The 17,433-nt window shown below is 32.4% G+C and overlaps 1 protein-coding gene across 4 annotated transcripts in view; it reads right to left on the bottom strand.

The window, feature by feature from the left end:
• Positions 1 to 8,506: 8,506 nt before the first annotated feature.
• Positions 8,507 to 17,433, bottom strand: part of LOC140439164 (1-phosphatidylinositol 4,5-bisphosphate phosphodiesterase epsilon-1-like) — a 579,894-nt gene continuing 570,967 nt past the window's right edge. For all 4 annotated transcript variants that reach the window (XM_072528894.1, XM_072528893.1, XM_072528896.1 and 1 more), the window contains 4 exons: positions 16,655 to 17,141; positions 15,262 to 15,533; positions 14,760 to 15,142; positions 8,507 to 13,723 (listed from right to left, as the gene is read on the bottom strand). In XM_072528894.1, the coding sequence (XP_072384995.1) occupies positions 13,276 to 13,723; positions 14,760 to 15,142; positions 15,262 to 15,533; positions 16,655 to 17,141 (1,590 nt within the window). In that variant the 3' untranslated portion in view covers positions 8,507 to 13,275. The remainder of the gene's footprint in view (positions 13,724 to 14,759; positions 15,143 to 15,261; positions 15,534 to 16,654; positions 17,142 to 17,433) is intronic.

Genomic DNA, 17,433 nt, shown 5'->3' with positions numbered 1-17,433 from the left:
GAGCAGCCAACGACTTCAGGTGATATTTCAAATGCTGGGCTATCTAAACAACCACACGATATTTCCACTGCTGGGCCATCTAAACAGCCACAAGATGATACTTTTTGCTTCCTGCAACAAATATTCTACAAGTTACTCAGAATACACAATCTCAGTGCAAGTTGCATACATCCATGCAATAAGCCGATAATGATTCATATCAAATTCCAGTATCTAGTATTTTACAAAACGCTGTTGCAAAACGTGTTTCACAGGATATTTGTCTATTTATCAACAAAAAAGAACGTGCCTCGACTTCCACTCTTTCTGTTTCTATAGAGGAACTTTCTCCGGCTCCAAAAGGTAAATTTATTAGTGGACAGGGAAAACGTAAACCAAAGACTCGTCAAACATCACTAGTTCTAACCTCTACTCCTAATATGGAGGAAATTAAATTGAAAAATAAGCCCAAAGATTCTCCAGCAAAGAGAAAACGACACGTCAGTTAAAGGTTAGCAATTTTTTTTTCGAAAAAAGTTAACTACGATGCTACACACTCTACCCTAAATGACTTTATGTTATTATTGTACCAAAAGCACAAGGAATTAAACAAAAATCTTTAATCGAGTTTTTCTCAAAACTCGCTATGGTGGAGATACGGGGTTCTTTCTTAATAGGGCAGAATATGCAGCAGGACAATAACGAGTTGCATGATAACCTGGTAAGTGAAATGGCACGTGCCGTACAAGAGTTTAATGAGACGAACCCTCTTAGCAGACCACCGCTACCAAAAATAAACTCATAAGAAACTAGGTGCGCTGTTACAAATTGTGAACACTGAAGTCCTACCCAATTACATCGTGGAAGATCATACATTGGAATCATGCACTCAGCCTCCAACTCCTCCACTAATATCGAAAGGAATAATAGCAGAATTGCACCTTGGGAAAAACGGCTACTAGGGAAAATTGAATCATTGCGTAGGGACATTGGTCAAATAACGGAATACATCCAAGAAATAAGAAGTAGAAAAATCATCAAGAGAGCTGAAGAGATATTGCGGAACATTCTAAAACACTCACAACACGATCCAGAAAATAACACACCGCAACAATGCCTGGACACATTAAAACAAAAACTTTCCGTTTATTCAGCCGCCTAAGGAGATACAAAGTAAGTAACAACCGAAAATGCGACAATATACTTTTTGAGCATGCAGAGCAGGCGTTTAATAGGAAACTTAATTCCACTATAGAAAATGAAAATAAATCATACCCAAGCCAAGAAGGGATCATACATTTGGTATTATAAAGTGGTCAAAAACGGGTATAGAGGGTCTTCAGCGGAAATTAAGAACACTTCTGACAAATTCGCAAAAACATCATCCACGCAGTGCAGTAGAGAGAACAACATTACCGCGGTATCAAGGGGGAAGAGGATTTATGGATATAGGTGAGCAATTGGATAAACAAATTGCTAATTTAAGAATTTATTTTCAGATACAGGCTGAGACATCTACTTTACATCGAGCAATTTGCGCAGTAGATGATACAACGCCGCTTAAACTGAGGGAACAAGAAATGCGCATAAACCACCTGACTCAGCAAGAAAAAATGCGCACCTGGATGAGTAAACCTCTGCATGGACGATATCTCAATGAGATCAGCCAAGCATATGTCGACAATACAGCGTTGAACTATTGGTTGCCATCAGGAAAGATGTTTCCCGAGACTGAGGGTTTAGCAAAGTTAGCAAAAGTTTATATATTTCAAAATATAACTTGTGTTCCTATTAATATGCATATTATGGTAAAAAAGTGACAACCACTTTCCGTAAAATATTTCTAACGTTTTGGATTTTACCTTTTGTTTTTTTGCATTCTAACATAAAAAAATGTGTATAGGTACATCAATCCCCTGCACTATTTCTTATTATCAGACACATTTATTAAGTAATGGGCATAGTATATAATGTCTATAAGAAAGTGTTATAACACCGTACCGTTCGCGTCATAAAAAACTGGTACAACTCTTATTACCGAAAATCATGTTTTTCAAGTTGTGTAAGTTGATCTTGTCACATGTGTCATTCTAATTTCTAGGGCACTGTTGCCAGTTCAACGAAAATATTATATGAAATCAGCTAAAAGCAGGGCCCTGTGACAGACCGCCAGTTTTGAGTATTCTAAAAACTAAAACATCGAGCATTCTCGATCCGTCAGTCACATTAAATTTGTTTAAACATGCAATCCTAAAAAATTCTCATATTAATTTTGTAATTTTTCATTATCTCAATTAAGTACTCATACCTTGATTTGTATTTTATTATAATTTATGAAAATATTTCAATTCAAATATAGTGATAGATAAAATCAATCTAGACATAACTTTAAATTATTATAATAAAACATTACAGTGAGGTATTGGATCTGTCACTTTATAATCTACGTTGGATAAAGTATAATGTTAGTTTTTGTTAATGTTATATGTTCATATAATAAATAATAAATTAATTTTGGTAGTTGGCCTGTGACTAAACTTATTGATACAAAATACAGTTCGTGTTCGCTAGGTAATTGAAGTAAAAAATTAGAATTAGATACAGTAGATGCGTTCCAATGTTCCCTGTGCCCATAATCTAGGTTTAAAGATCCTTCAAATATTTTGGATATTAGCTGAACCCTATCTCTGGTTATTAAATTTATTAAATACGGTTTTTTATTGTTAATGATAAAAATAATACCTATCTAATATTAACTTTATTTTTTTTTAATTAGATTTAGTGCAATTCCGTTATCTGTGATGGCAACAGCGAATTAATTCACCAACCACTGTATCCAGTCTGAACCCAGGTTTACATTGGGAAAAAAAAGTGTACCAGTTTTATATGACGGGAAGTGTACCAATCAATTTGAATAACAAACAGTCTGATAAGGACTTTTAAGATATGGTTTTTTTCTGGAACTTATTATGTATGCAGATTATGTAAATAATCAGTAAATAGACAGTACGTCAATTACCAAATAACGCCAAGAATATAAAAATGCAACGACGATAATAAAAAAATATATACAATAATAATATCTCATTACAAGGTCATACATAAAGTATGGACGTTATTAGTGGTCTGTGCTATGGACGAAATAATGTAGTGTAAAAAGACAAGCTTATGGTTTCAAAATATAGAGGAGAATTTTTTAAATTTTTTAATTTAACCGTCTAAAGACGTCATTCATATTTGCAAAATTGCTGAAAGCGAAATTAGATTTTGTACAATTCAAAAAAATTAAACGATTCCAAAATAATGACAAAATTGATCTTAAATGTCATGAGTAACGTGCATGGTTCTGTGTTTAACGCATACAAAGAACATATGTTTGATCATGATTTTGAAACAAACCATTTGTTTAATCTAATAAAGATAATTTGTTTCCATTATGGCTATAGCTTATAGATTATAGAATGCTTATAGATTGTACCACGAAGGTGAAAACCTAAATAATGTAATAAGAGTTAGAAGTAAGTTAACAAAAGCTATTTTGTTATCAATGCTATGTTTTGTGGTCAATAAATTAATAGATTTCCTAGATATTTTTTTTACCTAACTTGAAACTTTCACCCAAAAGAAAATTACTCTCCTTTAAATTTATTTTTGATTATCAAACAAGAAAAGATATACAGTCTATCCCAAACCCTTCTTTCAGTGCGTCACTAATATTGACGTCATATAGGATTTTAAGAATGTCGAGAATTATTGCATGACATTTTAGTTAAATTTGACAGTTGCAGGATCGCAACCTCTCTTTTTCTAATTGAAAACTTTGTTCTTTCTCGATATTCTCGATATATATTTAAAATATTTTTATGACAATAAATACAAAATTAAATTTTCACTGTAAAATGTCTGATAATACTAACCTGGAATGACAGTTATCATTTTATCAGTTGACATTGTGAAAGTACTGTCACGATCGAGACAATCTGCGTCAAATTATATTTATGCGCATCATTGATTGGATATTTATTTAGCGTATTCTAAACTCCAACCAATTATACATCCGTAAGTAGAATTAGCTTTACGATAAATAATTTTCTGAGTTCTATGTATAATAATCACAGACTCACTTTTTTTTCTGTCACTTCTAGCTTAATGTGTTAGAGAGAATTCGATCAACTATGACGCACTGAAAGAAGGGTTTGGGATGAACTGTACCTACGATATATATAATAATATAATGTAGGTACTTATGTACTTTCAAATAAAACATTTATTTTTACAATTTAAGTCAAAAAAATTGGGTAATTTTATTAGTGCTTTGCTGAGAATCCAAGCGGGCTCTTGCCGTATTGTGACGTCACTTTCGCGGAAGGTGTTTGCTTTAACGTTTCGGTACAAGGCGTGTCTATCCGTTTTTATAGTCTAAGGTGACGCCAAATAAGGCCAGTGTCTTCTGTCTTAATAAGGCCAATTGTAAATATTTCCTTAAATATAGATATTATATACCTACTAGATGTCACTGTAAATTGCTTTCAAAGTCAAAATCGTTTACGTCATTTGGTATATATTATTTAAGTAACTTTATAGTGATTTTATAACTTACCTAAAATTTATAACCGAACTTCGGCACAGTAGTAACCACGTGTCTAGTATACTTCGCGCTGCTGTTTGATACTACCGACTGAATGGCGTAGACTCTACGCCAACAATTTGATTGCGGTCGTAAAACCCCTAGAAGATTGATTATATGACCTAATAGTAAAATTGTGGAATATACTTTCAATTTTGTCTTATCGTTGTAAGAGCGATTTGTGTGCGTAAATGATAAGGTTTGGAGTAAAATAGGAGAAGAAATAGGCGAAAATGGTATGTATATTGAATTTTATTACATATAGTAAAATATAAAAATTTTAATTCATAGTCCTGAATTAAAAAAAGTGGCAAATCTGTCTCGGAGCGAGACAGCTTATTATCAAATCTAGAAACGCTCTAACTTCAGGTTCTGCTGGCTCTAAAAGTTCGATAAATCAATCATTACATTTTTTTGTTCGTAGGAAATTATGTAAGATACATGCAGTTTTCACAATTTGAATAGTAGTGCCAACTTTTGTTTCGATTAGTCTGTAGAATATACGCAATTTTTGTGCTAACAAACCGAAAGCGTTTTCTACAACTCTCCTCGCTCTACAGAGCCGTACATTATAATGTTCCTTGAAAATATCTGTTTTATTTTGGCAGTATGAAAAGGGCCTCAACAAATATAATTTTAGAGCTAATGCTTCGTCTCCGATTATGACATGAGGAGAAGGTTCATCTTGTCCAGGAAGATTTTTTGGCTCAGGCACATTCATTGAATTTGTTTCAAATCTTCTTCTTATGTTGAAAACTTCTAAAATTCCACCATCACTCTATTTTTAGCAAAACCACCAATATCAACCGTAATAACTAGCCAATAATACTATTAAAAACTTTTTTAGATAATACCTGTGATTAGTTGCAGTTTTGTCTGGACATTTTATAGTAATATGCTTGCCATCGATGCTACAATACAATTTGGAAATTGCCAAATATTTCTAAAGCTTTCTTCAGACTTTTTCATATTTCTGTAGTTGGTTCGGGTAAACATGTACAACTATGGCCAATTGTATAGCATGAATTTCCGGTTGCCAGATATCTAAAAACAATTTTTTTAGGGGATGAGATAAAGAAGAAATGGAGAAATTTGCGAGATATTTATGCCAAGTATATCAGAACCAGCAAAACTAAAACAGAAGAAGCGGAAAATTCTACGAAAAAATGGATATGGGCAGATCAGGAAGCATTTAAACCATTCTTAAGTTTTGCAAAAACTACATTTAATGTTACCGATGTTCGAGTACCAGAATATACAGAATTGACAAATGTAGAGTCTTTTGGGAATGAAATTGGCACAATCATCTAGCTCACAAAACACTCAATAAAACAATTCAGGAACGTCAAACACCAATATCATTCAGATTCAAACCTCAGCAGGTACACCTAGATCAAGTGGTGGTCCTTTAGTTACTTCTGAGCGAAAAACTCCCATTACCACCAAAGCAAACAGAAAACATAATTCTGAATCATCCACATCTGTGAAAATAATGATAACTTATTTTGCAGACAAAAAAGTCACTTTTGATGCAATCGATCAACTTTTTTTGGCTCGCGCATGTGCGATAAAAACTTTCTCTCCTAGAAGATAAATAGAAACATAAATTAAAATTCCGAAAGTCATCATACAACAGGAGCTTCTTCAATTAGATGAATGTTCTACAAATCAATCTAGATCTGCAAGTGCAGATACTTATCTAAACTTCTCTATCGTTGAAACAGATTTCACTGAGATAAATAAAGAAAATGGTTTTATTAACCTTACCAATAAGGAGAATTATGTAAGCTACCAATCAGACCTCAAACTACCTACACTCATTTAACCCGTACCACAAATAAATCAATTTTTTTTCTATATACAAGGACTGATGCTATGACTCAATATTTTGAGGAGAAACGAATTTTATTATTATATGTTGATTAAATTACATTTAATATTTAAAATACTTTATTATTTTTCTTGTTCTCACCTCAATGTAATAGCCAATCCCTCTGCAGGGAAAATCGCTTCTCGATAATTTGTGTCTGATTTTCTTATATAATTTTCTATAAGATGTAAAAATTCATCGAAACAATTTATTGACATTCTAAAATAAATATAGAATCTTTTTTCATCTCTTCATAACTCTGGCATTAATGCATGGAATTCGCCATATGTTCTTCTTTGTAGGTTGATATCGTGAACCCATTTTCTTCTTTTCCTATAAAGTTGTATTCATAAAATGATCAATGTCGGTATTTTCAGAAAAAGCTAATAACTACTTTACCTCAAATTTTCGTCTTCTAGTGCAAACATTACGAGTGCTTCTTCATCTGACGAGGAATACATTTTTTTAAAAATTGAAATTGATAATCAAGAATATAATGTTATTTGTTTTTTCACTAGACGTTTCCGATATTGGACGTGACTAATATGATGCGAATATATTCGTTTTTGGTATGGGATTCACGATTCCGTTATGAATTCCGGTGCGATTTTTCCGTCATGAATCCGCTACGAATTAATTCGCGTTGGTTTGGGGGAACCTTGAATCTATGGCTTTATACGACAGGATTTGCCAATGCAAATAAATATTATTTCAAGAAGAGGATAAAATAAAAAGAATTAATATGAAATTTTAACGCAATATATTTTTATAAATCGTTAAATATAACAATTTTACATAAAAACAATTATCTTAAATTTGTACTGTAAATTAACAGTAGGTATAAGTATAGTTTCTTTCGTATTATTTATAATAATCATAATAATAATATATTTTAATAACATCAATATGTTAATGTACAATAGCATAAATGTTTGAACATGATAAATACTGTAAAATTTGATTCTGTTCATTCCAATACGGATGGATATGTCCGTGAACGTAAAACGATCGGATAATGAGACCAACTCAACGTCAGATATGGTTTAATTGATAGATTATACCTAAGTTTTTATATAGGTAAGATTCTGTAATTATGTAATATTTGATTTTTCCGTATAATAATCTATTCTTTTTAATTTTTAACAATAATAAAAGTAGTAGCACTAATAAGTAACATATTATCAACAAATAATGCAGAAACTCAAACAAATTACCAGTTTTTCTATTATATCTAGTGTTAATTACCCGTATTAACTATTTTTGTGATAAAGTTTACACAAATAAACAAACATTTGAACGTATTGAACGATTTACAGAGTCCTTTGACACTGTTGAAAGGATGACGTAGATTGAATTATTCTTTGGCTTATATTTGTCTCTTGCAGCACACTAGCAAGATCTGCGAAGTGCGCAGATGATAGAAAAGGCAGCGCATGTCGGAGATGTACTTCTTTAGCAAATTCAGAACATTGTTGCTAAGTCTTGTCAGATAGTTGATTATAGCTATTTTGTTTACAATGAGAATACAATTTCTGATTACTCGTTATTTGTTTTTATGAACTATTACGGAAAATAAAAAAAAATTGTCTCGCACCGAAAATCTTTTATTCTAATTAAGTGTTTTTATGCTCCACAATGAATCTACGTTCCTGTATTTGGCTGCATACCATATATTAAAAAATTAATTAAAATCCTTTGTAAAAGGTATATATTTAAAAACCCAAACGGGCTGTGTTAGACAGAACGTTTTCGGAATACATCATTCCATCATCGGTGTCTAGGAGTACATGAATGTAGCCACTAAATATATATGGGTAAAAACCCGTTAACAAATAATTAGTTACATTTGTTCGACATTATATCTTATAAATACTTATGATGTTAAAGTTACCGTTGGATTAGGTAACATGGCGACATATGACTCCACGTTGAAGTTGCAAGTCCTGAGACGGTGTGTCTACGAGGTAGTTGCTTCCATAAAGTCCTCGTAGACACACCGTCTCAGGACTTGCAACTTCAACGTGGAGTCATATGTCGCCATGTTACCTAATCCAACGGTAACTTTAACATCATAAGTATTTATGTACTTATGTATTTATGTTTACGAACAAATGTAACTAATTATTTGTTAACGGGTTTTTACCCATATATTTAGTGGCTACATTCATGTACTCCTAGACACCGATGATGGAATGATGTATTCCGAAAACGTTCTGTCTAACACAGTCCGTTTGGGTTTTTAAATATATACCTTTTACAAAGGATTTTAATTAATGTTTTTATGCTGTTAACTTTTATATATGTGCTAATGATCTAACTCTGTGCTACGATTTTCCGTGGTATTTTGGATCTCTTAGACATCTCTATTAGCTCCTGGTTTGTTCTTGTACGCCATTCCCCGTTAGCATCCTTTATACCACCAAATAACTTTTCCCAAAATTTTTCTCTTCAAAATCTCTAACTTTTTTATAAATTATTAATTTTATTTTTTACTTTAGCATTTTACTAAATAGAAAAAAGCAATACAATGCCAGTATAGAAGATTCTCTTTAAAAAGGTTGTTTAGTCCAGGAAAAAAGACCTTTTTTACTTATAATTGCTGACTTTTTTGCTAAGTCATTTTTGAACAGAAAATAGAATTCCAATACACAAAGGTAATAGTAAAAAAACCGAATGATGGAATACGTTTACATACTTAAACAGAATACAACCATTACAGTGTTGTTTTCTAACAAATTATTAGTTTTTCTGCATAATTTCTTTTTAATTTTGGTAGATATATCCAATATCTCACTGCTTTACGTATATCTGCTAATAGTAACTATATATTAAGAAAAAATAATAATGCTTGAAAAGAAATATTTTACAAAATTATTAATTTGTTTAAGTTTCTGCAAAAATCAACAAAAACGAAACTGGAAGGCAAACATCTGCATTCCTGGGGTTTCCTTAAAGCTTTTTTCACGAAAAAAATCGTACCGGAACCAACTTAATATCCGGCACTTACAAAAAATTGTCATGAAGCGTTTTTTGTCATTCGCTTATATAAAAAGTATAAAATCCTAGACAGATACACATAAAAAAGTCAAACCCTAAGAACGGGTCAGGATTTCCTTATTATGTGCTTAATCTCAACATCAAAACCAACTAAAAATAAGTTAAAAAAAAACGACGAAAACTTTCAAAAATTTATCTTACACTGACATAGAAATAACCCTGTATATATGTTAAGACGCTAAAAGTGACCATGTTTAAAATAAGCAAGTGTTAGAATTGTTGTCATGATGATAATTAATCACAATATTAAAATGCTGAAGGCTTATCCTGAAACAGATTTATCTTTGAAAATTAAAGAATTTGAAATCTGAAAATTTTCATACTGGTATAATTGTAGCTGATCTTCATGTCTCAAATATGTACAACATGCTATAACTTTTGCTTAAACGGAAGTTATAATAACCGTTGGTTCTTTGTTTAATGAGAGCGGTTTAATATGCGATCTACGTGAAACTAGGCGAACAGAATACCCTCAAAAATGGCAAAGAGTGATTACAGGTTTTTCTTGTGCTTTTGAAGGCGCTGAATAAGAAGCTGAAATTATTTTTAAAATATTAAAACTTGGTCTTAAAACCATTTAAGACATCTGCTTTTATTTGAAAAACTAAATTCTGAAGAACATTCTGTTAAATTTTGAAAAAAAAACTAAGAATGTCCAACGTCCAATGCAACATAAATAAATTTTTTACATATTCACCTTTTAAGTCATTTTTAATCATTTTGTCCCAATTTTAGAGCAGAAATAATTCCAGATTCTTATACAGCGGCCTCAAAAACTTAAGGAGAACCTCCAAGAATGTCGTGGTTACATAATTTTAGAGAGGAATGCCGCTCGTTGAATTGTCAAACGTCATTATGCAACCATCAATAATTTGGATTACCAAAACTATTACAACTAATTTTATTTAAGGTTATCACTTTTACTGTTCTTATAATTATTGGCGTATTTACTTCTAATCGCTGAGTTGCTGTTTACTTTACTTGTTTTTGATATTCAGTAGTACTTTTTTTATTATTTTAGCACATTTTTGTTCCCCACGTTGGGCGCCAAAATTTTACCACGTTGCAGTTACAAATGTTACTTTTTCTAAGAAGTTACGCAGTAAAATAAAAAATTTATTTCCTAACCAAAGAAATAACAAAAAGAAGATCAATGAAAGTTTTATTATGTATTTAAATAGAAAGAGAAAATTATTGGCATGCGAATATGACACTTATATGGATCCTAATTAATATTACTATTGTTTATTTCCTATTTATGAATAGTTACCAAGATAGGATTCACTCGCTGGCTTTTCCAATGGATTTACTTTTCAACATGGATACTATACTAATAATGTGAGAGAGCAACTCTGTTTTAAAATGCAAAAAAGTTCAATAGGCATGGTATTAATTAATTAAAAAGAAACTTATGTATGTTTCTCTCTAAAGTGAAAAACTCCGTTGAATTCTGAAGGCTTACTTGATAGGCAGATGTAGGTAAAAAGGAGTTAGGTTTTGAAAAACCTAAAAAAATTACCAGGTATTATAAATCTTTGTCGAGCAAGTTCAACAATGACTTTAACAAAATGTAAATGTTTTAATTAATTTTCTGGATGACCCCTGATTACAATTCCTTAGAGAATTGGTAACCAGAGGTGACACGATTTGCCATTTAACAGGTTAAATGGCAAATGGTATTGAATATCCAAAACAAACAAACGTAAACAACATCCCACTGATTAGAATTAAGTGGGCTAGTTCTTATGAGAACAACAAAAATGATATTTTGACTCACTCTTTCGACAACAACTCTTAAACACTGTTATTTTTCTTGTGGTCGTAAAAAAAGTACCCATTTGAAAAATAATACTGAAAGACTTCATGAAATATTGATATGAGGGTTACTGATTATATATTCTGGTGCTAAACTCTTTTTAAAACTGAAAAATACGTTCTTAGATACAGTAGCAAAATATTTAGTTCCTGTAGAATATGAACCTTAGTTGCTACATATCGCTATATCTATGTATTTTTGCTAAGGTGTTTTTGAATGAGTAAAATGTGGTTTGGCAGACAAAAACTTTAGAGGTCTAGCTACTTTATGACGCAAAGTACATTTGCCTGTCAACGTAGATGGGATGTGATCGGAACAATACAGGTTTTTAGCATATGAAACCAAAAATTGACAAGTTAAAAAAAAGTTTCATGACAAAAACATCTTTTGCTTACGATTTATAGAAATATTTAATTCTGTAGAGCTTTATTAAATAGGTTTGATGGTATCGTATCGTCTTCTTAGTCCCTGTGGTTAAAGCTATTGGATCCGTTACATTCGATAGTTTCTTTTTCATCTGTCAACACGTCGCAGTTCAAGTAAGCATTCAGTCAACATCACTCCAGCGTTCAGTCAACGCTAAGTCAGCAAGAAGTCTGCAATGAGTGCTCACGTGAAATGCAACGTCTTGATAAATAAAAAAGGAGTCCACTAAACAAATGACAAATATGTCACTTCTCCGTATCAAATTTCTGTGTTATCTTCAATTTCCTCACTTATATTGCAGTTTATTTCCATTTCAATGCATATTTGTTCATTTGTAACGCAGAAGACTTTAAACATTAAAAATAGTGGTGCAGTCAAAAGGATATTGCTACAAAATTAATTTCATACGCTTTTCAACTGTATTATTCCTTACAAAACCAAATGATCTACTATTTTGTTTGACTAGAGAAAGATCGCTATATATACTTAAATATTCTATTCTTATGTACAATAATAAATAACGTAAATGAGGTAACAGGCTTGTTACGAACAAGAAACAAGTTTGCCTGCCCACCAAACTATTTTACAAAGAAAAGCTGCCATTTCATAGAAACCATTTTATCATATAGAACATCGTTGACGAATATTAAGAGGGATTTTTACAGATTTTAATCGATTATTCATGCTAACTGTCCAAAAGTCCTGTATTTCATGTGTTTACTGTCTATTTAACTATCTGGTACTAATTACAAATCCTCGGCAATCGGATTTTCCGTATCATAAACCTCATTTTCGTAATTTTCTATAATTTCCAGAAATTTATGTAGATGTTGAAGTTTACGGACTATGTTGGCCATACTTAGTAACGTTTGTGATAAGAAAAGGCATACACAATGAGGGAAAAGGCTAAATAAGATTGGAAATGTAATAAATAAGAAAAAATGGTAGTGCTCAGAAGAAAACCTGATAGGCATATATATCTTGAAGATAGAATAAAAGTTTTGAAAAAATTTGATAGTATAAGTAGCTGAGTATCTACGATATTAAAAGAAATAAGATCAACGAAAAAAAAAAGATCGAAAAGCAGCTGAAAAGGGACTGTTATCCACTGCGTAATAACTTATCTTAATGATAGAAATGAGTGTTTTTTTTAAATACCTTTATTTTTTATTTCACTTTAAACCATGATGTAGATATTACGACATAAAAATATTTGTGTCTGAGATGGACAAAGAAGAAAATTATGCAGTTTTAAACAAAATAAATGATCTAAATTTAATTGACCAAGTTAACCAGGTAATGCTATTTTTGTTCAAATACCTTTTTCTTAAATTTGGTCAAAATTATATATATTAGCTTTTATTTTATTAATATCATTAACGAGCTACCTTTATTTTGGTCTATAATTCATATCCCTCCAAATCTTAGTCATCGATATATAGTTAAGGTCACAAAATCACTAAATTAATCAAAACAACTGAGGAGTCTTTAGTCCAGGAGTCACGATTTCCACTCCTTAAATTTCCTTAGCGAAACCTTCTTCAACCGCGACATCGTCGACATCAAGTCCGACTCTTTAGAGTCCTCGTCACTTAAAGTTTCCCCCTCCGAATGCACTTCACGCGTCACTTCAGACTTCTTGGCGGCCGTGGCGGTAGAGTCTTTATCCGAAGTCGACTTATTCCGGGCACTGGATTTGCCCCCTTTCGAATCTTCTCCGGTTTTGCTCTTCCACTTGGAAGTGGTGGGGTCGCTGAGGGCTACCTGCACGGGCATCTTGATACTATTCGAGGCGACGTTTCTGGCAACATTTAAGCCTCTGCTTATCCTATCTAGCGTGGCAAGACGAAGGCTTGAGGTTATCCTGTTTTTGCGTAAGGATGTGGGAGTTGCGCTGGAACGATCTTGGAGAATAAAGCGTCCTATCGTCTGCCAATGAGACTGCGCGCTATAACAGTAAACATATCAATGATGTACATATACTACAAATTTTTGGCAAACATTTTTATGCCTAATAGTACAATTTTTATTTGAAAAATACATTTATTTTTTAATAATAAGGAAATATAGATGGAGGAGAAACCGGAAGAGACGGGAAGACGAGAATTTGTTTGTATTATTAAAGAAAACGTAAGCATATGTTTGAAGATGCACCAATAACTTCTGTTGATGTTTGTAGCATTTGCATTTTCCTTGATATATATTTTGAAATCCCCTCGTATATGTATTAAATTGAAATCCCCTCATATATGTATTAAAATGACGAAGAATGTTTTCCATGTTTCCCTGTTCCATTCGTACGTATTAAAACCGAAATCGTTCAAATTGCTCTAAATATCTACTAAGTATGTATGGTTACTATATTTCCGAAAATATTGTTATTTTGTATATATTGAATAAACAAATGTCAAAATGTTATTTTAATCTTACTGCAGTTTTAATCTTTATAAAAAATTCAACTTGTTAAATCCTAGCGGGAAGGTTTTTTAGATTATTATTATTATTATATGATTTGGTTTTCAAATAAGTGTAGACTATGTGCTAAAAAGAAGGCTCTTAGCGGTAAAAATGGATTCCATAAAAAGAAACTAAGAATATCAAGAATAAAAAGGAGAAGTAACGAGAAAGTACGAACTCAAATAGAAGCAGAAGAAACAGTGGTGGACCTAATAGAGAAACGGTTCTTGAAGGGGTTAGGACATTTATTGTTATGTTACAGTAAATGTTACAGTAAATGTATTGATCAAGATGGGCATTAATCTGAACACTTCATCTCCACACTCCAGTAACCCTTCTTCGAATCCCTTTTGTAATTTCTTTGAATAAATTCATTTTTACACTGCATTTTTTCCCTTCATGCAAATTTGTTGCCCGACTTATGCCGACTCCTGAATATGTATATATATATATATATATATATATATATATATATATATATATATATATATATATATATATATAGTAGTTTAAAATTAATACCTTACCTATAAACATTTTCAAAATCTGTTAGCGCTCGCTGTTGAATATTATGACCTCCGCCTCCCCACTCCAACTCTTCAACAATAACAAAATTCAGGGGGTCCTCGAGCCTTCGCGCCTTGACTAGCGCCTGCGCTAGCACGTCTTGCGAACAGGCGTTCAACGGTACTTTGAGTATAGCGTAGGGTATTTCGGGGGAAACGTTGTATATACAGACTAGGAACGTGTCGTTTATCTCCCAAGCGTTGCTGGGAGCTCCGTCCGACTTGCGGGCTTCTCGTTCGCGGTTGGCAACGCTGCGAATGGAGGACAACCACGCTCGGCTACTTGGATCGTCTCCCATTCTTTTGAGGATGAAGCGGCCTTCACCTTTCCATTGTGACTGTGCCTTTAACACAATAATAATATAAATATAAACCATATATAAATTAATTGTTAAATATATCTAAGTGTTTTCATCTATTTGTCAAAATCATTGTGTTTCTGGGCTCTGCAAACTTTGCTTACCTGTAGTGGCCTTTCGTGGAGATCCAAAATCCTTTGTGTGGCTGGTAAATTATGGTCTTTTTTCTCCCAACCACGTGCAACTTCTTCTACTAAAATGTAATCGTTTACCTTTGCAGGACTGACTCCTGCTTTTTGTAAACAAAGAAGTAACACGTCTTGGGTGGTACTTTCTTGGGTAATTTTGAGTATGGTGTAAGGTTCTTCAGATACAACTCCGTAGACCATTAGGAAAAACATTCTGCGTTTGACGCATAAAGGAGTACCAGATATACCTAAAAATGTGCAGAATAGAATATTAATATCAAGAACTTTAAGTATAAAACAAACCGTATTGCTAATACAACTTAAAGATGCAATCTCTCTTATGAAATTGTCGCATGAGTTCGATGCAAACAGGAGTCGCAAGCGACGCGCTGTACAATCGTCAAATAATAACTTTATATAAGCTGACTTATGCGCCAGACGCAAGGAATCGGATGCGTTTGCTGCACTGACTACATAGGATAGCAGTGCTCTGCAGCGACTGCGTATGTCAAATTCACAAAACACTAAAAAAATGAGGTTTTGTAGGTTATCGACACGTGTTCTGTGATAAGCAGATAGTTTTTTTGTTTAAAGTATAAAACTTTGAATTTATATTTTTATTTTTATTTAAAAATTGCAAGTCAATTACTCCATTGTGGTAGACAAATGACATCGCTAATTCAGTACACAACTAGAAACAAACATATCAAAAGTGGCTGCAAACAAATGACCAAGATGATAGACGAACATACGCAACATCAAACAGAGAAGTACAAAATCTAATAACTAAAGCAAAAATGTTTCCTGCGAAAGTAAATGCGACGAGCTCAGCAAATATATAGGGTTAACAAGATCAAGAGAATCATGGAAAACGGTAAAAAACCTGAGAACAAACAAAAAAGAAGTAAGTAGAATAGATTTAATAGAAGAAAGATCTTTGATCGAATATTACTCAGAACTTCTGACTGAAACAAGACCGCAAGTCATGCTCAATTTCATGAGTTGTATTTTTTTTAACTTATCTAGCATCATTTCTAAATTATTTTCTTTTCTAATTCTTGCTCTTTTAGTATATGAAGATAAACCGTCTTTGTATATGCTCTATTATTATAAAATTTCCGTTGTTCAGTTCAATAGCAACAGTAGCAATCGACAATTGCAAAATAGAGACTGCGACTTAACCTAACTTAGCATAATGAGACATTTGACATAAGAGTACCAAAAAAGTATATCACAGATTGCTTTTTGCCTTAAAATCAAACAGGTCTAGCTATGTACACAAAAAAACTGTAATGAAAAAAAGAAAAATTGATCTACTTTTTATTTATTTATCTTTAATCCATCCAATAACTGAACATAAACTACTTACCTAAAAAGGTCCCATCGGATCCTGCACTTTCCGAAGCCTCAGCTTCGGGCTGCTTCGGTCTTTCCGATCTACCATCACCATGCTCCGTATTCTCCAAACTCTCTTCTTCTATCCGCGAGTAAATGAACAACGTCGACATATTGAGGCTTTTATTCTGCGACGACCTCAGCCTTATATGTCTATAACCCGGTTTTAGACATTTCAAAGGCATAATTCTTTGCGCCAGTAGATGATTACTTGCTACGTCTATTACCGTGAACCTCAAAAAGGCTAAGTCTTGGAACATGACTCTGAAATGAAATGTGTCGTTCCAAATCGGGTTAAGGGAGTTCTTTTGTACGATTTTGGTTTTCTGTTTGTTGCAGTCGATTTGGATGCCTATGATTTCTACTTCGACATAAGTGCTAAGATTGACATTGTTTTGGCCGACGTACTGACCGGAAACTATGTTTATAACAACCTGGGAGGAATGAATGCCATCAAATTCCTAAAAATAAGAATTGATTAAAATTGAATAAGAAATATTTTAAGAACTTTAATTAGGAAGTTAATCTAAATCAGAAAAAAGAGTTCTTTAAAAACTATTGTGGTGTTTTATTAATGTTTTGTGTCACTAATAATTTTATTCTTATTTGATAAACAATCTCTATTAAAGAAACGATTTGAAGACAATTTATACATTTTCAAAAAATTAACTACTGGTCTTCGTAGTTCTAAATAAAGATACAATTGTTAAGTACGTTTAAGACAAGTGTTTACTCTTAACAAAATAGTAACCT

The sequence above is a fragment of the Diabrotica undecimpunctata genome, chromosome 4 (genome assembly GCF_040954645.1).
Source record: "Diabrotica undecimpunctata isolate CICGRU chromosome 4, icDiaUnde3, whole genome shotgun sequence".
In the NCBI taxonomy this organism is placed as follows: Eukaryota; Metazoa; Arthropoda; class Insecta; order Coleoptera; family Chrysomelidae; genus Diabrotica; species Diabrotica undecimpunctata.
This window is presented reverse-complemented; position numbering and strand designations above follow the sequence as displayed.